This window comes from Apteryx rowi, unplaced genomic scaffold, assembly GCF_003343035.1.
Source record: "Apteryx rowi isolate R43461 unplaced genomic scaffold, aptRow1 scaffold_1225, whole genome shotgun sequence".
NCBI classification, from domain to species: Eukaryota; Metazoa; Chordata; class Aves; order Apterygiformes; family Apterygidae; genus Apteryx; species Apteryx rowi.
Genome location: NW_020447448.1, coordinates 44,642 through 67,499, shown reverse-complemented (window position 1 = coordinate 67,499; position 22,858 = coordinate 44,642). Strand labels below are relative to the sequence as shown.

Sequence of the window (22,858 nt, the reverse complement as noted above, 5' to 3'; positions counted from 1 at the left end):
TTTATGATATTCTGATAACTCCAAATTCAGTTCGTTAGCCAGATAGGCTAATAAAAAGTCTAGTGCTTCCAAGTGTTCTTATCATGCATATTTTGAAATGGGGGCAGAGCTAGCTAGTATGTCCAGCTAATAGGACAAGTAGGCAAAAGGCATAGTTTTTCAGCTCCAAAAAAAGCAGGCTTAAGAAACAAGTGACTCTGCACAAGCAGATTTAGAGACAGGAAATGGTAGTTTTCTGGTGCAGAACATTTAGAGGAAATTATATGATTGAAGTTGGGGGAAAAAAAGTTAAAGCCAAGCCCTCGCCTAAGCCCCAAAGCGTCATTTCAGTGGTACCATAACTGTGTTGAGAGAGGAGCAGCAGTTGTGAAGAGGTCACTGGTCAATGTTGTTGTGGTTTTGGATATTGCACTTAACAGCACTGCGGACTGAAAATCTGCTGGAGTGTGTGCTCACACAGCATTAATGGAGTGGCAAGTTTTTATGACAAATATACACTGAAGGATTTAATTCTGTGCTCTCAGGGCATGTCTGAAGGAGAGATCCCTGTCACAGATATGGAGTAGGGGCCATATGGGTGCTAGCTGGCACATCTCCCTTCCTAGCTCTTTACAAAAAGCACAAAGATCCAGGGAATGCCTAACAAGCCTGCAGAGGTACTGTTGGGTTGGCATGATTATAGTTACAGTCATGCATCAGTGAAAAACTTCTTTGGGTGGTGAAAATTTAAACTACATAGTTAATGGAGACTGCTCACATAATACAAATGAGGACATAAGTAGCTTTGGGCATATATTAATAAGCAGGGAATCATGGCAATTGAGCAAGAAAGCTTGTTTATCCCCAGAGAATATTTAATGACATGTAATGTGACCTAAAGCGGCACATCTGGGTCCTCAGTTTACCCAAACGCTCAAGAACACACAGTTCCTTCTTTTTACTTGCAATAGGTGCTTTAATTAGCTTGTTTACCTATGTGGAATTGTAAGTTGAGTCTTTGTGCAAACTCAAAATCTGTTCTGTGAAAATTTAGCACTGTTCCTGGGCCTGCTGCCTGTTCTTTCACTTGCAATTTTATGACAGAGCCTAGTCTGGAGGAGGTTGAGGATAAATGAAGAGACCAGGGCACGGGCAGTATTCCTAGCCTATCCTGAATGCAAAGCTATGTACTGTCTGAAGTCAAATAGAAGCCTCTTTCCTTTCATCTTTGCTTTTGTCAAAAATAAATATTCTGTAATGTAATGGTTCAGCTCTGTTGCAGGACTCTTGCTTCAGGCCTGTGTCATAAGTCCCAGATAACATATTTTAAAGAGCCATTTCTCTTTTCTCAGTAATATGATTTTAGGCTAGTGAGCTGCATTACTGAAGCAAATCAACAGCATTCCTTCAACTTTTCTGAAAAACCAGCTTGAAGTCCTGAAGGCATAGTGTTGAGACAGTGTCTGGGGTGCATGAGAATGAGAGATGTGCTTATCTTTTGACTGAAGTTATTCCAGCTTTAATCTGCCTTGTTCAGACYACAGCAAATGTTTGACCCAGTCCCAGAGGCAATGGAGCAACTTCAGCAAATTGATTTGTATCCTCTCTACTTTCCCCTTCCTTGAAGGCAAATAATCCTTTCTGCTGTACAGTGTGGAGAGGAGCAACACCCTGGAATCCTGCATGAGATGAGAAGAAGCTAGGCTGCATAAGCAGAAATCCACCTGCACAAAGCCTTCTCTTCAGGTGTTGAAAAGTTTACATCTGCTGAGCTTGCAGCATAACACAACTGAAAGCGGCATTCAGTGTGGACCACCTTGATAGCTCAAGGCCTATCATAATTTATGCAATGCGATTCTGAGATGAGACAGATATGATTGTAATTGTTTCCTTATGAACAAACTGACCCTGTTTTCCCTGTTTTAGAACGAGCATTACCCAGAGTCGCAGCTCTCCCTCCTTGAACAAGCAACTCATAATTAACATGGAACCTCTGCAGCCCCTCCTTCCTTCCCCATGTGAGGGGGAAGAGGTGCCTTTAGATGAAGGTGAGTCACTTACCTGATTCCTGCCCCACACTCTATAAATATTTATTATGAAAATATTATATATGAAAAAAACTTACAGGTGTGTTACTGACTCAGGCATATGGAAAATATGTAACAATTCCATTTAGGAGTCACACCATTAAGTCTTTGCATATTGTATTGAGAAATGATCTCTGGCTCTAAGAACTGTGCACCAGCTTCATGCAAAATTCTCTGGGAGAAAGGTTAATTGTGTCGAGTTTACTGTATCTAAAATCTTTTCAGAGGTTGTCATGTGAAAGAGACTTAACAGAAACTAAACAGTCTCAACATACAGAACCATTTTACTAAACATGTACTGCAGTTATGCTGGGGTGAGAGCTGACAATTTATTGGCAGGTATATTGTTTTACTTGGTTCCCTTTACTTTTATATTTATTTCTGCCTTGTTCTAATGCTAGGAAGAACTCTCTGCTAATTTAACTTCATTGACACAAAGGGACATTATTTGAAGATGAGTTTAAATGTGTTTTGTAAAACAAAGCTTTCCATGTGTTTGCTTATTCCTTGACACTTTAAAAATCACATTCAGCACCTATCCTTCTGAGATGCAAACATTACAAATAATGGCATGAAAATCTTGGCCAGTTTAAATGAGGGTAGTTGCAGTCTTCCAAAACCAACCAAACAAAAAAAGCCAAGCAGTTCTCAGTTGAGATACAGTGACCTAAAAGAATTTCACAAGCTGGCAAATATGAGCTCTACTGTTGCTTTATTGTGGATCAAATCATTTGCAATGTCAATGCATGGGAAACAGAAAACAGCTCAGCTTTTGCAAGTATGTTCATTTTTGTGGGAGGCTGTCCTAATTTTATTTTACAGGGTTCATATGTGAAATCCTGTTTTGTTCATTCTTTGGAGTTTCAACATGGACTCTAGTAAGAACAGAGTGATTTCGCTAAGAATTAGGTTGTTGTGCACTTAGTTCATAATAAATAGCAGTAATAGATGAATGACATATAGTTAATTTCAACAATTACTTGTTTACCTCTGCTATGAAATATTTCTATTTTATGGGAATCTTGCTTTCTGGCAGCCAAATATCAAGCATTGTGTTACTGCTAGGCAATTATCACCATTGCAGAATAACAACAGCTTGCTGCTTGTGAAGGCTCTTACGCCCCACTTAATGACTCTAAGCAATGAAATCTATTTTTGAAAACTGCTGAATTACCATTGCTATATGCTCACCAGAGAGTGCTGATATGTTTCAAATATATATTATGTAAGTTCAAAAACCATGTTTCCTTTTAGTCACACAGATTGTTGTTAGCTCTGAGATTCATACAAATATTTGCTGGTGGGTTGTTTCCTGTAAGATGTTTTATGCGTAGTTAGTACCTCCTGCTGCTAAGTAACAGTACTTACTTCTCATACAGTATTTTCCACCAGTGAACTTAGCTATATTATCAAATTGTACCTTGAAATGTTCTAACAGCTAACTGACACTGAAACTGGCCCTCCTCCCACCTCCTCGCACACTCTCACACATCCTTCTGCTGTGGATTCTTGTCTTCTGTCTTGCACCATCACTAATTACCCCAGAGTGAACTGGTATAAACAATTAAAATAATAATAAAATAACTCTTAACTGTAAAATGTCCTACTTCTTGGTGGCTCAGCATTTTGAACTGGCTCATCAGAGGGTCAGGAAAGGTCCGCTGCCAGGGCAAGGGTGGGAGTAGGAGTTTGTAGGCCGGGAGAGGGAAGGCAGCTAGCCCTACGATTGGCTTAGCTTTATTAGCAAATGGTTTTTAGTGCATTACAGATGCAAATCAGCCTCAGCATCTCTAAACATTGGGGCCCCCCCTGTGGTGGGGACAGACTGTCTGGGGTGCTTTGCAAAGGGCCCRTTGACACTGTGCAAAAGAGTGTGGTGCAGCCATGCCTAAGCTGGCTCTGGGGCAGTTCAGCTTCCTCTATGCTATGTAGGTCGGCTAATGCAGCTTCAAGGACCCACACTAATGTTTCTGTAAGGTGCTGCCGTGTGTGTATAGATGTTCCAGCTGCTTCACAGGCACTGAGCTGTGTTGTGCAGACAGGCCCAAGCGGTTCGGTAGCAGAGCTAGGAGTAGCACCCACAGCCATGCACTCCTTGCACAGTCAGTGGAGTGCATGTTTTTCTCTTTTAATGGAGCAAAACTTGTTCTTACATTTAAATTGACTTTATATGTGACAAGCAAAATACACTGCCAAAACTATAGTGGCCTAGTGATTTGTAGTATTATTCTTTTTAATCAATGTTTTGAATATGCTTCTGTGCTTCCTAAAATTGCTGGAGAGATTAATTCTGAGTTGGCTGAGTCTGAGAGGTATGAAACTGAACTAACAGAAACTGCCAGATGAGAGGGAAGATTACATGCCAATTACTCGAATGTTGCTAGGGAACAAAGCAATCCAGACGGCACTGGCAGAAGAAACATTCAGTAGGGGATTTTGAACAACTTCAACCTGCCTCATTCTCCACAGAAGAATTCTTTCAGATGGAAAATAAACACAATGCCACAAATATTAAAAAATAATTAAAGCCCAGCCATTCTCACATGTTAAATTCTGTCTTTACAAATCTGCCGTGACTATCATGCTGAAATGTAAGGTCTTCCGTGAAAGTCCAAATTGTCCAGGTTTTGCTCACACAGAAGAAAGGGCATGTTGRCTAAAGATTTTGTTCAGAAAAGATTACAATGTTTGAGAATAAAGCTATTGGATGTCCATGATACTATTGTTATAGGTACTTTAGAAATTTTGAAAATAAGTAATGAAATTATTTTTTGTTAGAATGGCAAGCAAAAATGTCCTGAGTTTGTCGGTGCCTCATTCTTCAAGAGGGTCCACAAATCTGCACTTAGAGGCCATATACAGGTGTGCAGTTACTAGTTTAAGCACCCATATTTGAACTGGTATTCTTAAATGTACCTTATTACATTCAGAGATTGACCACCAATGCACCAGACAGTACTTTTCTTATCAACTTAGGCAGTAAGTACACCAATGGAAACTCAGTTGAAGCCCAGAAGATCTGCCTTTTAAAAATAAACAATTTCTGATCATATTTTCAATGGTATTTTTGTTCTGTGCAAGCCACTGGTGCCCAAGTGTCAGTGGATTTCAGAGCTGGGATTCAGGAGCAAGGAGCTGATGCCTCACTGATTGGTGCAGTGGCTTCCAGGTGCCAGTGCTGCTATATAGCATCGAAACTGGGTGACCCTGGCTTACTAGACCTGGGCTGGAAGAGTTAGAAGACAGAGGAGAGCATATTTCATACATAAAGAGACTTCTCTTCCCCCTCAAGATTTTAAATGCATTTTTTTCAGACRAAAATCGAGAAATACCTAGTGATTCTTATTTTGCTGACAGATGAAATTGTCCAACTTTTACTGAAAGCCCTGAAGAGCTATAGAGATTTGTTTAAGAAATATGTTGGATGTTGGCAGTAGTTTTCAGACTAGACTCACTGATTATATAAATCAAATGATGGTTAATGCATTTTAATTTAATTAATGAAAATTACTTTAAAGACATTATTTTCTCAGGATTCTCATTCTTGACTCTCAGGCTGCCAAAAAAGGACAAAACAGTATTCCTCTAGATTAATATTTTTATAGATTCTTTCTGGTAATAACTGCAAATATTTTACATCATCATAATCACATCCTGTCTCAATAACTAAATTCCACAAGCTTCTTGCAGATTTTCCTTTGGTGTTGTGAGGTAGAGAACTCTTTCCAGAAAAAATGGTAATTTTTTGTCTTCAGACATCTTAAACATTTTATTTTCACCTTTTGGCCATGTAAGTTTTCATTTTCCACTAGTTTATCTGTTCTGTGTGGTTAGCTCTGTGGTTTCATAGTCTGTGGCATTCTAATGTCTGTATTTCAGTTGTTTCCACTCCAGAGTTTGTTCTTTAATTCCTATTTCATGCTTAAGCATCACAGCCTCTGGCATGTGATTCCCTTCTCTCCCCCTCATATTATTGCATTTTTGTATATTGCTTTTCAAATCTCTACCATGTTCTTGCATCATCTCCTTCCCTTTTCCACTTTGATTATATCTGTCTTCAAAAAACTAATCTAAAGTCCTCATGCCTTAAATTTTGCAGGTCAGTTCTCAGTGTCTTGTTGATAATGCTCAAAATTCTTCACGTTTTCACATTGCTTGTTTGTGACTCTTATTTTGCTGTAATGTCCTTCCACTTTATGCCTCAGGAGGAGTAAAGAGGCATGATAGTGTATAGATGAAACCATAAAATGACTATCCTGCATACAAGATTATCATGTGGAATTTAATTTTGCATGTATATAAGTATACTTATGAGTATAACATATGCTTGGAGAGGTCATTTCTACCTTTTGAACCTAAAGGATATTCTTCTAAAGACACCTCACTGCAGAATGTTCTAAGTTGTATCCAGAAGTGTGTTTGCAGGGTTCATCTGTGTCGTAGAAGCCCAAATTAGGTCCTTAGGACTTGCTCCACAGAAAGGTTTTCACTATGGTGAAGTTGAACATGTTTGTATTTTTTTTGGTATCACTATAACAACTGTATGGCTGCCTTTTGTTATCTGATATGGTTATAAAGATTAGTTCCTCTCCTGATCATTTGGCAATTACTTTGCAGGTGGTTGATCACCAGTACCAGTTGCAAGCACAGCTTCACATATTTGAATACTCCATCAAAAAAAAACCAAAAAAAACCCCTCTGAGTCATAGAATATTAATGTGGTTTTGACAAAGTGATGAACACTTCTCTTAAGCCACTTGATACATGTGTACTCAGGTTTCATATATGAATTATTTTCCTGGTGACATTGACTTTTGACTTTGGAGTGAATGAAATGCAAGCAGCAAGCTGCAGTCATTCTGTTGAGTGATCTACCTTGTACTGCATTTTACAAAACAGGTGATGATACAGATTCATCCTAGATTCCTTTGCTTTAAGGTCCAGGTTTCTTAATTTTTTTTCCCCTGAGAGTTTCACACTGTTTAGATGTCCTCACTGAGCTGGGAAAGCTTTTAAAGACTTATTTTGTTTTTAAGGAAAAAAAAGGCTGTGACTCCATGTAGTGTATGGAGCACTCTTATCCTTTCCCTTATGTTAGCTGTCTGTCAAAAACAAATGTGTGCCTATTGGCTGTTCATTACTCCATAAAAAACTGCAGCTAGTGCACATTTTGCTAAACTTTATTTTTGCATATCACTTAAGGATGTAAGCAATATTAATGGCATTAATTGGTATTAATGATAGCGTTCCTCTATCATGCAGAGTCTTTGCTGCATCTGACAACCATGTATGGGAATGAATGCACACCAGCTACTGTATATGTCTAGTTGTCTGGCTGTATTTGTGAATTCTGTTTTGTGTAAGGTTCAGGTGTGTAGCAGATGCATATAGAATTTTTGGGATACAGGTCAGGAAAAAACACGTGAAGTGTTGGCCACTTATGTATAAATAAAATTATAAATATTAATTTTAAATTGTATATATATATTAATATATAAATATATATTATATAATATAAAATATATATAATATAATATATATATAATTTTAATATAAATATTAAAAATATGCCAGTAAAATACAAAATAATGTTATGTAGTTGTTCACATGTCAAGTTTATATAGCAAGAACACCATAACAGATAATTCAGTCCACTTTTTTTTCTTACGCACCAATCAGTCTTGTTTCATTACTTCTTTTTTTTTTTTAGAAAAAAGATTGGTTTAGTACCAAGTGTTTCTTTAGGGTAGAAGTAATACACAGCTCTTCAACATGCTTATTTTTAAAATTATATCTGTAGTATATGAAACAATTTATCTTAATATGTCAGATGAAGAGAATTCTGAAATGTCTTGTGTTGTAGAGCATCAAACTGCTCTTCCCCTTGAAATAAGCAGAAGCAATACTCCTGTTAGCTAATTGTACCTGGAGGGTGTGCGTGTATGTATAATAATAATAAAAAGAAAATTAGTTTGCAGGAGGCCATCAGTTTTCTTAGTGGCTTTTCAAAATAGAATAACAGTTCCATTTTTAGATTTCTGTGGTCTGGAGAGAGAATTAAGTTCTTCTAATTTTCCATTAAACTTAGTAAAGGCCAAAATGAGCTTCCTTTATTCAGATTATATATAATGGGCCTTCCTTCTAATTGTTTGGTAATTTTTTAATGGTGAGGTCTCTATCTCATTTATGGAATAAAGCCTCGTCGTCTTAGTTTCTTCCTCTGCTGTGCACTTTGTCTTGCAGATTTCTAGGAGTCTCCCAAAGGTTGTTCTGGAATCAGGAGATGTTTGTGCATCATTATGTGCATCATCATGTCTATGTTCAACAAAATAACTTGGATTCATGGTCATCCAACCTTTTAATTTTGTGCTACCATGTCTGAAATCAACCTTTTTACAAGCAAACCTTTTGCTTGAAGTAATCTTCAGTATCAAATGCTAATAATAATTAGCTCTGCCAACTTTCCATTCTGTCGTAATTACAAATTCTCAGATATTCAGGTATTTACCGTGAGGCATTATGTTCAGAAAATAAGATCGCTATTTTTGTTCAAAACAAAACAAAAACCCCATCATTGTAATGATGTATCTCTAAAACTTGAGGACAGGTGATACATTTCCTTTTCACCAATATATTAGAACTGTTGTGTTTGAATAGAAGTTTCCTGTTTGCTATTTTTACTGGTGGGAGGAAGAAGCATAAAAGTTTTGAACAGTGCTTTTATCAGCTTTAGTTTTCTGTTGTTGGGTGGGGATTGTTTTTGCTTTTTTTAAACCATACTTTTTATGCTAAGGGTCTCGCTAACGCAGTGGTTGGAGTGACAAGAGCTGCAAAATCAGTAAGTTACTAAGACTGGAGTCATTGCTTTCCTGGATTTCTCCTGCAACCAGAGTCCCAGATGGCTCTCCAGGAGAGAAACAGGCTTCTTGTCCGGAAAATCCTTGCTGAAAAAAATCTTCCAACTATTATGCAGGACTTGATGCCAATGTCAGGTCATGCAAAGTCTTTTCTCTGCTGTGAGCTTGTCTGTTCCTTACTTACTGAGAGTTAAGTAGTAAAGACAGAGGTGCTGACACAGCTACATGATTTCAGAATAAATCTCCCTTAGTTTTGGGTCTATGGTTCATGGGAAGTGTCTTGCAATCTCACAGTCATTTCTGTTTTACACGGACACAGTCACATAAAATATAAATTATATATGTATATTCATCTATATTAATATATTTCTGTTGGAAATCATTCCTAGCTCTGTCCAGGTGACATTTACTTCCTCAGTTAGGCTTTCCTTCGGGTGTTTAAAACCTGTTGGTAATTACACTTTTTTAAGAAGTGGTGCTTTACAGTTTTGTAGCTATGTACACAATGAGGGCTCAACCCTTTTTGGTGAGATTTTAATGATATGGTTTTGATTGCCACAACAGCAATAAGAATAAAGATGAGAGCAGCAGACAGTAATTTTACTTTTGAAGTGGGGACAAAATGGAGAGAGGAAGTGGAAGGGCATTTGATCTTTCCTCAGCCCCACAAGGAACTTGCTTGGGGAGAAGGAAAAGGGTTGCCCCAAAGGTAGCAGTGGAGCATCTGCCCTGCAGGAGGAAGCAGTGAAAAAGAGCACTGCTGCAAATTGATATTATCTAGGCCAGACAGGGGAGAAGGAGCCACCGTAAAGGTGCTTTCCAAAAACTCCATCGAAGTAGATGCCTTTTGTGAGAGAAATTGCTTGGTGTGAAACACACGTTTGCAGGACCATCTCCCTTTCCCTCTTCTCTCCCACATATTTGCATGCATGCCCATCATTTCATGGCACAGAGAGCAAGGACATCGGATAACAAAGACACTGACAGCACGACACATCTCCAACATTAAAGGTAAGTATTTTGGGAGGTGAGAAACTACCACCCTCCATCTGTGGTTTCAGTGGGCCCAGTAAGAGTGCCTTTCCCAGTATGACAGTGCAACGCTATGCACATGGTGCTTCCAGCTGGAACAAGTTATCAGCAGTCAGCATATATGCATCATGCCTTTTTTAGTAGCCTGCATATCCCCACTGGACAGAGACTGAAGTGACCAGCCTTCTAAAACAGCCCATCTTTCTGGTGGATACGGATCTGTTCAATAATTGTGCACCACTGGGAACTGGAGTATGGAGTATGCAGAGACAGACATTTTTCCCAAATTTAGGATTTTTCTTTTCTCATTTATTCACAGGGTCAGGTTTGATGCTAGGCTTGAAATTAAAGCATTTTCATCTTACTGGTTTCCCCTCTGACTAAGGGCTCATAAGCACATGATAGGATTTGTCCTTATATAACTATGCATTTTTCCATAAGTACTTTCCAGGTAATAGCAGGGTATTGACATCAGTGACCAATTCGAAGCTCTTTAGAAAAAATAATAGCCACAGTGTCATTTTGTTCTATGAAAAACAGGCACTAAATGCTGGTCTTTTGTTTCATTGCACTATGTTCTGATGCCTTGGATATTTTTATGCTTGTGTGTGTGATTCAGCTGTTATGCTAGCAACTGCTAACTGAGATGGATGCTGTGGAAGTTTGTATTGTACATTATGAGGCAGTTGGAAATGTTTAAAAATAGCCTCTCGTTCTGTTCCCTACTGGGATATTTTTGTTGGCCATGTTAGAAGCTTGTCATTTGATTCATTGAGAGGGACTTGTTAGTCTTTTAAAACTCAGTGGAAACGCACTAAAAGGTCAAAGCCAGTATGGGTTGAGCGTTTACAAGACCGAGAAGAGAAATTAATAGTCAAAATGGTGAAATGTCTTGTAAAAATCCAAACCAAGAAAAGTATTCATTTGCGTATGGTTAACCACTGTAACAAGGAAGTGAGCGTTCGATTACTGCGGCATGGATCCAAGATCACAGCCAGAAGGGCTGGTAAAGTTAAATTTATTTTGCTCAGCTGCTTTCATGATTTTCTGCAGAAAAAGCTAATTTCTAACTTTTCTTAATAGTTTGTTATACTAATACTGGTCACTGGGAAAGAAACAAACTGTACTGTGAATGACAGTATTACATCAAGTACAGCAGAGAATAAGGAGGAATTGCTGAGGGGAGAAGGCTTGCAAATGGGGTATGAATGAGACAAAACTTAAATGAGATTTGTTGTAATATCTTAAATTGTGGATTTATTTGTTAGTTGCTAACAAATTAATTACTGGAATTTTGCTCTTGTAGTTTTCTTGGACTGATGGGGAGAAATACCTTTAAAACTGATAATTTCTGACAAAACTAAATAGTTCTTAAATTAGCAGATAGGTTGCCAGCAGATTTTGAATGACAACTGAATAAACCAGCAGATACTGCTTCGCTTGTAGCTCAGTTTTATGACAACTGACTGAGTCAGTTAACAGATCATAACTTTTTTTAATATTTATTTTACCAGCTACTGAATAATATAATATAATGAATAATAGTACTGAAAAAATAGGAGCCAGATTCTCATCTCTTTTTCACTGTATCTAACAGGAGGGCAGCCTAAGAAACAAAAAATATTCAGTATTATTCAGGATAGCAACCAAAACAAAATTTTATTTATTTTTATAAACTAATCTCTTTGTTTGCCAAAGACGGATTAGTCCATCTATCAGTCTGTCTCCACTTAATGCAATAAGACATTTTAAAAGTTGTTTTTTCCATTGTTTTCTATTATACTGTTTGCTTTTTATATTTTGCATATGTAGTTAGATTTTTCCATGCATCTTGAATCTTCATTTTAGACATGAATGTTTATAGGAAATTAACCGAGGATGTTCTGATAAAGACCAGAGTATTTTCACACCTGCCAGCATTTGAAAATCAAAAGTAGCAAGTGTAGCAGGTATAGAGAACCTGCTTTTTGCAGTGACTTGCCTCTGAGCGGCAACAGYTCCTGACTGCCTTTACGTAATGAATTCACCACTCAGGGGAAACTGTGGTATCTGGGAGAATGAACCTAACTCCCTTGTTGCAAACTTCAGTAGCAAAATTGAAAAAGCGTGAGTATTCATATGCATGTATTCATATACCATAGAGATTAAATGCTGGCTCCAAACACATACAAGCCATTTTATTGGTTTAATATGGGAGTACTTGAGCAATGGATGAACAGTGGGGCTATACTTGTTCTTAAAAACTTTAAAACAATGCTATTTATATGATATTATTCTTTTTGGTGTATGCATTCAAAAAATCTATATATCAGCATATAAAACCTAAGGACGGTAGTTGGTTTGTGCTGCAAACTCTTGGGGGGCGGGGGAGGTGCATGTAACTCTTTGGGAGACCCCTGTTCTGCGTGCAACCATTTCAGAGCAATGCTGACTTGCACAGGTGCTGATGCAAGCTGAGTGGGGATGCTGAAAGTGTCCCGTTTGTCCTTCCTTGGGTGCTAAGCTTTCACGTTGCTGCCCAGTCCTTCACAGCCTCGCTGGTTTTGACCTTTGCTGGGCATGGTGTCGCCCCAGTCCTGTGATCAGCTCCTCCCTGTTCTTTGATCTGCTGGCATGCACACGCTTTGCCTTCGCATTCCTATTCCTGTGCTGTACCATCCTCCCACTCTGATACTCTTTTGACCCTTTTGCTGCTTAATCCTAGTTCAGGAAGGGGGTCAGCAATGCTGGTGTGTGTTGCTTCCAGCATAGAGGGTGATTAAGGCCTTCTGTACCGCGTGCTCTGTTTTGCTTTTATCCCTGCACTTTGGGTGTGCTTTGCAGGGTGTGAAAAGCAGATCGGCAGCCTCTAGTAGCTGCACTATCTTGATGTTAGTTGAAAACTGTGACAAATGACACAGTTGGGAGGCCAGCTGTAATGCTGCAGTCGTAGTGTTTGCAACTAATGTGAGCTGGCAACTATGATGTTGCTTTACTCCCATTTGAAAACCCCAATAACACTAAAGCAAACTGGAATTGCAAGCTGGAAAGCCAGATCACTGTCTGAAAACAGAGTTACTAAAAATTCTCATTAATTTACTCTCCTTGCAAAGATGGAACAGGTTAATTTTATGAGCATAAACTGTGGACAAGGTTGGGATCTATGACTGCCTGGGTCCAAGAGCTGGACATCTGGCCATGATGCAGATCCTGTTTTGATGTAGATCCTGCATGGGTGAATACTTGAGTTTAGTGGAGATCTAGATTGTGTTTCCCTTTCCTACGTTTCCTTTGTGATCTCTATGCRCTTTGTTCATGTGAGACAGTTACCCTCTCCTTCCCTCTAAAAGTTCATTCTGTTCATAGTACAAATGAATTTTGTTCTCATCAAAAATATGCAAAGGAATACACAGTATGTCAGATGAAATCATAAAAGGATAGGAAGGAACTGTTCTTATTGCATCCTGACTGGCCTTTCTYGTTTACACAACTATGTAAAATATTCCCAGCAGACAATACATATGCTCTCCTCTTTCTAGTCAGTATCTAACTTTTCCTCTTCTCTGTTTAAAAGAAGGAAATCTTCACATTCATTCCCTTTTCTCCTACACAAGCACTTTACAGGTGGGCAGTTGTGTTTGCATGTCTGGTGGGTAAAGCTGTCCGTAGTATACCTGGCAACGTGCGAATTGAATTTTTTTATCAACAGCACATATATTTTTCTGGGATATACACTTTATTTCCAGCAAACATAGCTACTTCAGAATAGTGGAGCTGGGGCTGCCCTTCACCCTGCTAATCCTCAGCTGCTGTTTTTGGCCTCTGGAAAAACACGAGCAGCTGCCAACATTTATGCCAGACCTCCTGCACGTTCGTGTTCACAGCATATGACTGTTGTAAAGCTTGTGTTTTATTCAGCTGTTCATGTTCCTATCTGCAGTAGCAAGTTAGAGGTTTGGAGCCATCCTAGCATTTGGTGGAGTATAGTGAAGGGTGGTATGGAGTTTTGGCTAGTGTAGTGAGACCACTCCTGCTCTGTAAAACTCATACAGTTGCCAGAACAGGGTAGTAAACCTTCAGAATAGATGTATAATACAGGAAATAAAAATAACTTTTTCAGTTGATTTACCAGTAACATGTATTAAAAGATTCTCATCTGTGGAATGCAACTGTCTGTAAAAATAGAAAATGAAGAAAGGAAGGAAGAAATGCTCTCACATGTAATTTAATACTCAAGTCAGATTCCTTTAAATCCAAATACAATATAAAATTTAACTATTATTAAGGAAACAGTAGGCTTTTCAAAATCTAGCCCTGAAATTTATATAAAATTGTAGCTTTATAAGGGTGACAGCAAAATAATTTTCATGTATGAATAAGAGCAAAGGATTTGCAGCAGTGTGACAAAACTGATTAAAGGGTGTTGGCTTCAGACTTGCTTTAGATTCTGTGTTCTCGCTTTCCATTGGAACTCAGTCTTTGAGGATTTTTTTTTTTTTTGAACCTTGGATTCATTACTTGAGATAACTGACTTTCTTGAAGCATATCCAAAAAGTAACAAAGGAGCCAGTTTTTCAGATTATTTAAACTTTTATTATTGGAATATTTACTGTGGTTAAATCTCATGATTTTGAATTTTTACACTTTAATGTGATATTCTTATGCCTGCATAAGAAGTCTCAGCATTGTAAATGATACATGCCGTAACAACATTACATTCATGTCTTTTGACACTGTCAAAATCTGACATATACAACATAGATATCTGTATACTGCAGTGTGACTGGCCTTACATTGACCACAGTTAATGAGTAATTGTTTCCTGAATCCTTGACTCCACAAATGTTACAGCATTATATTGAATATGAAGGAATTAAAAGAATTGTTTTATATACTTATTTTTTTAAAATTCAAATCAACTTGCAACAATACCAGTTAATGCCTATTCTAAATTATCAAATTTTTACATTAAAACTATTTTCATTTACACTTGTATCAAGCTGGTGTAAAATACAGTTGCTTTAATTTAATATGCTTTAACAGCACATGTTGTAAAATAGTTAAAATCCTGTCCCTTTTTTGAGCACTTTTTTGCTTTGATGTTAAGGAATAGGATATAATTTTTTTTTACTCCCGTATTAGCAAGTGAGTATGGGTAGCACGGATTGGCAGTAGTAATTGAGAATTTAGAATTTAGTTTCATGTGTGCCTTCCTCTGATTGTGACCCTCCTAAATAAGTAGTTCAAACTGAAAAATGGACCATAAATTTGATAGTAAGCTTTAGGATTGTGGCATATTCTAATTTTAATACAACCTCTTTAGAAAACACTGATCTGAAAAGGTTATTCTGTTGCCTTCTATCTGCAGGTTAATCACAAAGTCAAAAAAAAGTTTTCCAACTCTTTGAGAAAAGAACAATGTTAATGAATCTTGACACGATCTTTCTTGTTTATGGTCACTATGTGTGTTATGCACACTGGAATTTACTCTGGGGAAGGAGAGAAGGCCTCAGAATCATAATTTGAGGTGACCTTTCTTTGGAGTAGTTGCAGCTGTCCTCTGGAGGATACGAAACATGAATAACGGATATATTACTGACATTGCATCTAAGCAGGTATAAGGAGGCCTATAGCCAGGATTCTCAAATATGGGAGGTTTAAAATTAGGTCCTTTAATCCATATTGAGGTGCCTAAGTAAGCAGTTCAACGTATCTTTTACTCCTATTAAATTAAGAGGAAGTGGTGTATCTCTGAAAAGCAAATTGTTATACTTGTATATCAAATATATGTGTAGATGACTAATTTTGGGCTAGAAAGTTTGAAAAATTTGGCATTTATATTCAGGATCCCAGGACTGCACTCTCAAATGGCTTCAGAGTATGGTTTGAGGATCCAGTGTTACCAGCTGTTATAGGAGGAGCATCACCCCAAATCTATTCTCACCTGAAGAAGTTCCACCACAAAACATGTTTCGTGTTTAAATGTGATGACTGTCTAAAATGACTTTGATGGGAGAGGACAGAATAGTTAAGGCAAGGAATTGTTTGCTAGCCAGTCAAATTAGGCTAATAAGGAGACATCTGCATTTTCTTTGTTAAGAGCAAGGTTTCATTACAGTTAAGCAGACCTACTGGCTAGTTGTTGCTGAAAAAAGCTATCCTGTTCTCTTTCCATTGCTGGCAATGTGCTGCTGCTAGTTCTCATGAGAACATCTAACAAGCCAATTCAGAAAGAAAAAACAGCAGAGAACTTACCCAGGAAAAAAAACAAAGTTATTTTGCTAGTTTAGCTGTACAAATTGGCTCACTCAGGGATTAGATGACAGAAGTAGAAATGTCCTTTTTGGTGGCAGCTAGCATTAGAATGATTTAGCCGTAGTGTGAAACCTCACTCACCTGAAGGCATGGCCAGCTTACCTTCTAGAAAGCAAGAAAAAATGATAAATTTCAGGAGAGGTCTGTCTGGGTCATTCTGAAGACTTCAAAGGGGAAATCCATTGCAACAGCTCATGTGTGCTACTGAAGGGGGAATGCTTTCTGAGGATGGTGTTCTGTAATGAAGAGGCTTTCTCTTATATTTTTTATATATATATATATATATATAAAACCTAAGGCATAAAACTCTGCACAATGAAGGGGATTCTGAAAGCTGTCTTGTCAGGTAAGGAACTGGCTTCTTCAAGGAGAAATTTAATGCAAATAGGTCAAGTTTAGTTTTTTTGTCATTGCTTACACCTTTTAGAAGTATCTGTAATAAATGGTGTATTTCATATCTTGCACTATGTTAGTCCTTCAATAGGTGGCCTAGAGCATGAATAAAACAAGAAAGGTGCAAACATTATGTACTGTGGCTCTAGCAGAAATGTGATCATGTGTCTGTGTCTGGCCCGGGACAAACCTGCTGCTGGGTGACCTGGTAGTGCACAGATTTGGTATCAGTTACTGTGAAACTGTGATTTTCATGGATATGTCCTGTCCTGAGCATGGTAGTCATGGTAAATATAAAAGCAAAAAAAAAAAAAAGGCAAAAAAGAAAATAGACTGTATGATCTTGTCATTCAAGAAATGCATAATTTTTCGTAATGTTGAGAAAGTCTAGGGTGATATGAATACCACTGGCTTCTCTGAAAGGTAGTTATAGCCTACTGCTAGCTTAATGATCATTGACCAGTGGCATAAGACTGTTCTTTTGCTGTCTAGTCAAATGGAGGGAAGGTAAGTCTCAGAAAAAAAGCTAGTAATTTCAGTACAGTGAATGTTATCTGCAATGCTTAAGACTAATACTGTTAACAAAAAATCACAGTGACATTTTCAAGAAAAATATGAAAAGGCATCTGATCTCAAAGGGAGATTCTGTGGAGCATTTTGGTCAATTATAGTGGAGTTAATATTTAAAATTGTAGCTTAGAATTGTGATCCAAGCTAAGCTACATATTTTGCTATATTGTAGCTGTATTTATGACCAGGATTATTACTTTTCAGTTTTGTCCTGTATCCTGTATTTACAGTGCGGTGGTGTGTCTTCATTATAGTGAAAGCTGTGGCTCAGTTCACACTTTTCTGATTTCTGTTTTTTCTGTAATAATACATTTTTACACCCTATTGTTTTAAAGTCTCTGAACCTTAATCTTTGTTACTGAACTGAAACTGAAATGAATCTTTAATGACTACAGTTCTCTATCTTTTATAGAGATCTGTTGCTAGAATCAAAGAATTGGGCTAATTTGAATTATAAATACTATTTCAACATGAATTTCCTGGGTTACTTGTTGGACAAGTCATGTAAATTTGTTGTGTTGGTTTTACCTGCTATTCTGTATGTTCACATTGCATCTAGGTTAGTCATTTGTGAAGAATGGAGAGATGCTTAACATCACAAAACAAGAAGAACTGAGTGTTATTTTATTATATATTACTACAGCACACGATGCTATGTATGTCCTGTTCCTTTTGCACATAGGTAGCATCTGATGATGCTAATGAGTGTCAGACATGGGAATACATTTAAAACTGTTTTCCCATCACTTTGTCTCAAAGTGCCAGCTGTCTGCCTGGCCCTCTTCATTCCCTCCACTCCTCCTACTGACAACTAATAGCAGTAAACGGATTCCAGTCACTGCTGTCTTCATGTAGCAGTGTTCAATGTAGATTTACTACTGAGTAATTAGAACTAGACTGGAAAAAGGGTAGTGAGTTTTGAGGAGAGAGTTTGAGCTGAAAGGGGGAACATAGGAACATACAGGAAGATTGAGAAGATAAGAGAGATTTGTCTGTAAGGAAAAAAGAGAAGTTTGAAGGAGAGGGAGACAAAAGACTGCTGATATGAAGAGTGGAAAGATGACTGGAAGAAAAAAATGAGATGTGAGGAGAAGGAGCTTTTTACAGAGGTGAAAAACTTATTCAATTTCGATCATATTTATTTCTCATAATGTGGAATTACCTTCTCTCCTTTTGTCCTCTCTACCCTTAACATGAATTTATCATGATAAGCTGCTGTCTCCTTTTTAATGTCATGCTATGTTGAAATTTTCCAGCTTACCACTTTCACCTCATTCATGCAGGTGTTTTTTTTWTTATTATTATTATGAGCTGCACGCAAATAGCACCAATTCACATATGTAGAAGATATTCACTTGCATCAGAAGTCTGATTGCCAGTAGAAAATGAGCTATTCTGTTTTGTATGAGACCACTGCTAGTGGCAGCTGCATCAGACAAGCAGTTAATCAGATGGAGTGCTGGTGTACTGCAGTGCTGTAAAAAATGTTGCTCTCCTCTGGAGGTGATGGAACTTTCAAAAGGTTTTTCCAGTTTTTGCTAGTTGTGTATCGTCAGGTTTCGATATTCAAAATGACTGCAGAATCTTCTTTCCAACCTATATTAAATACTATTGGAAGGCTGGGTTCTGTCACCAGAAAAACAGGAGTTTAGGATCACTTTTTTCATCTCTTTTTTAGGTATCCAGTTGCCAAAGGAAGATGAGATCTCGGTCCCTGTGATTTCCAGCTCCCCAGTTAAGGAGACTGGGCAGAATGTTGATCTTGCCATTGAACAGGAAGAGGAGATGAAAGAGGAACCTTTAACCATCTCAGAACTGGTATACAATCCAAGTGCCAGCCTGCTGCCCACCCCAGTTGATGATGAGATTGACATGCTCTTTGATACCTCTCCAACAGCAGAGAATGAGAAAGATGATACAGATTCATTTGAGGAACTGGAAGCAGATGAAAATGCATTTTTGATTGCAGAGGAGGAAGAACTGAAAGAAGCTCGGAGAGCACTTAGGTGGAGCTATGACTTTCTAATGGGCAACATAGAGGTGAATGCTTTTGTGAAGAGTTTCTCCCRACTTCTTCTTGTAGGCCTTGGACTGTTGTTGTTTGTGTTCCCTCTTCTCCTTGTTCTCTTGGAGTCGGACCTTGAAATCTCTTTTCTCCATGAAATCCGTCAGACACCAGAGTTCCAGCAGTTTCATATTGAATATTACTGCCCGCTTAGGCAGTGGGTGGCTTGCAAAATAAACTTCATTCGTGRCATGCTGGGCAGCTTTTAAATTTTAAAGAAATGCGATATAACTAAGGGCTGTATTCAAAATTTCAGTTAGTGCCAGCTTTTCATAATACCCCTGGCGCCACCAATAGGTAGCTGTCTTCGTATTCAGTTTGTTACAGACATTCTTGAGTTTCCTTTACATACTTAAATAGCTGCTTTAGTTGCAGGCTTACACAGTCGCCTTTCAGTAACCAAAAGGGAACTTATATTTTCATTGCATTTCAGACTTCCTGCTCATCTATTACATTATACAAGAGGGGATAACAGTAGCATTATAATTTATACTCCATGACACTAAATCTAATGAAACCGAAAGAAAAATGTTTTTGAATATACTCCTTAGTGCAGCAGTCTCTTCTAACCAATGCCTATACAAGCAATGTTTATGCTGGGTTTTTGTTTTTTGGTTTGTTTTTCTGTTTGGATTTTTATGGTTTTATGTGTTTAAAATATTTTGGTAAATTTTTAGCAAAAGACAACTTCTAATGTTATTTAAATGTACAGATTGGTAAGAATAATGCACAAGGGCACATAGGGTATTTTTAATGTTTCAGCAGCAAATTGTTTTTAAACTGCTTCTGGCTGGAGAGTGAATGGGTTTAATATAGCTCTACACAGAGGGGCTGTGGTTTGGGAAACGTATAGACAGTTCACTCAAATTCAGTAGGGGCTGCCTAGGGGAGATGAAACAACACCAAGTAATCAAAAGAATGTCTGAATAGCACAGTTGTAAAGCTTGGGAACTGAACAGAACTGAAAGTAATGATCCTTCCTCTTCTGTGTCAGTTTGTCATACACTTCAGTCAGTGCTGTAGAAAGTCTCTACGAGATAGTCCAAGTACGTTTTGGAAGAGAGTAAGTCTTTGGTCTAAATGTAGATTACTGTACATAATATGGAAGGAAGATAATAGTACGTAGCAAAAAACCCCCAAACCCTAGCTATATCAGTAGATAAGTGACCTACTTTTAAAAATGGTAGAGAAGAAAAACATATTCTTTTTTTAAAAACAAAGCATTAGATTGTACAGTTGACATGAAAGTATTCTACTGAGTCACAGTTTAAGGATTAAACACTAAGAGATATATCTTCATCCTTGATGCCCTTTAGTACTAATCTCTTAAGACTTAACATTTTCTGTGCATACAGATGGGTCTTCCTTTTACATGTAGCAGCATACTTATCCTCTTTCCCAATTATTATGAGCCTAGTTACAGGGTCTAGTGCTGTTTCATGTAACATGGATTTGTGTATCTACAGTTATTCCAGTATTGCTTAGAGGATATATAAAATCTTGTCCACGGCTGAGAACATTTGAAGGTTCCCAAATGTACCACAGAGGTTGTATTTTAAAAGAGAAAAATTGTATTCCTTCCTTCCCCTGACCTTAGCACAGACAAAGCTCCTATTTAAGCTAGGGAACTCTTCATTTCTGCCTCAGAGATTTATGAACTGGAGGCGTATTTCAGGCTGTGTTGTTAGACCTGGATTTAACCTGTTATAACCACATCTGTAATTCCTACTGCATAAATTCTTCTAGTTTTGAAAATGGCAGTTTCCTTACAGGATTCCTCCTTTCCTTTTCTCTCCACAGTTTTTAAAGGACAAAACAGTTGACAGCTCTTAGGAGTTCCTTTTCTCAATTGAAAACTTATGGATTGCTCTTCATTTCCCAACCAACAAAGGCTAAATTGAACAATTGTCTTTTTTTTCCTCGTCTTTATTTCTCCCTGCCAATCTGTTCCCCGGAAAAATTATTGATTAGTTGCTTGATGTGTATTTCATCTTGTGCTACTCACAGCTAAACAATCCTTTCTCATTAGGTAATAATCACTCAGCCTAAKAGAAATGGAGAGTGAACTAAAGTAGACATTAGGCCTTATCAGGAAATTATTCCCTTCTAGCATTTCTAAACAAAGGTGTGAGAAATGGTATTTTGAGTGGTGAAGGCTGTGAGAGCTGGCATCCTGCTGGACTACAGAGACAAGGTTCCATACAGGCTCCTATTTAAGTCTCATGATTATACAAAAAAATGTTAGGTCCTGTGTTCTAAAATGTAGTCTTGTCTCTGTAAATCACAGCACTCCAGAAGTAGTAGTATTGTTTTAACTCTTTCAGAAAATAGCTGAGTTGTATGAGAAGGTAACCTCAGAGAATGTGCAGTGCTGTAAGATTTTGTGTGTGGTTACATGCAAGAGCATGTGTGCACATGTGCTTGTCTTTACTAACCATATGGTGCATACACTCAGGCCTGGCCTTTTAAAATTATTCCCATCCTTCATGATATATTCTGGTCTACCAAAGTAATTTAATTGAAAGTCATGACAGTCCTATAACTTAAAGTGCCAGGACCACATGATACACACAGAAGCATATGGTTGGGCATATTCAGAGAGAGTAGCAGTCTTTGTATTTTGTTGGTAAGAATGATAGAGTTGGATTATGGAGAATCTGTAGGTACAGTAYTGTGTATTTCTGTCTGTGCTTGGATTATATTGTAAAATGTTATGTACTTAAAATCTATTTTGTGGTTTGTCTACTATTTATAAACACAACTCTGGGAAGAATTAAAAATGGTTTTATTTCATTGAAGACTGGGGGAAAAATATACCTGTAACTYGAGCCTTATCTTTGTACAGTGAATTTCACATTTCTATGTCAACATCCTGATTGTTTTGTATGTTGATATGATGGCAGGAATCCCTAATAAAAATACACTGGAGAAAAGCATTCTGCAATTATGACACTTCTTATGATGAAAGGTATTTYGTGAACTTGTTTTTCCTAGAACACATTTTGCTGAGAATTATCTGGTGCATGAAATAGTACTGATTTCTTACGACTCTTACAACTTATTTTCTTACATATATATTTTTTCTTCATTATCTGTAGAGACACTAACAAAGTGCCAGTCTTTCAGATGTTCTTAGCCTGGTTTCTGATGCATTAACCAATAGCTTAATGGTTGGTCCAGTTACCATATGAGAATTAGTTGCAGTCTTGAGTTTGCCCCCAAATGAAATTACTGTGCACAGACTACCAATTGACATGTCTGGCTTTAAAGTCAGACTCTGGATATATATAAAGGGTCTCAACTTTTTGGTGGCAGATCTGACTGGAGTGTTGTGCTAATGAAACTGTGCAGCTTTTGGATGGAGCTTGCTGAGGTTAAGTTGGTTTGAAGCTCAGTGCAAAACACATCTGTCTGGTAAGAAATGTTATCTGCAAAGAGGCACTTCCTAAGAGGCTTGAGCAACAGGAACATCATTCTGAAGCAGATAATTTAGAGAAACTGAGGCTACTTCTTGAGCATATAAAACATAAAGATGCAAATATGTCTGTGCTCTATATAAAGTGCCAAAATCTAAATGGAAT

At 37.7% G+C, this 22,858-nt stretch overlaps 1 protein-coding gene across 1 annotated transcript in view; it reads left to right on the top strand.

The window, feature by feature from the left end:
* FRMD3 (FERM domain containing 3) overlaps positions 1 to 22,200 on the top strand; it is a 38,714-nt gene extending 16,514 nt beyond the window's left edge. The window contains exons 8-9 of the mRNA XM_026092162.1: positions 1,906 to 2,027; positions 18,891 to 22,200. Coding sequence (XP_025947947.1) covers positions 1,906 to 2,027; positions 18,891 to 19,486 — 718 coding nt within the window. The 3' untranslated portion in view covers positions 19,487 to 22,200. The remainder of the gene's footprint in view (positions 1 to 1,905; positions 2,028 to 18,890) is intronic.
* The last annotated feature ends 658 nt before the right edge of the window (positions 22,201 to 22,858 follow it).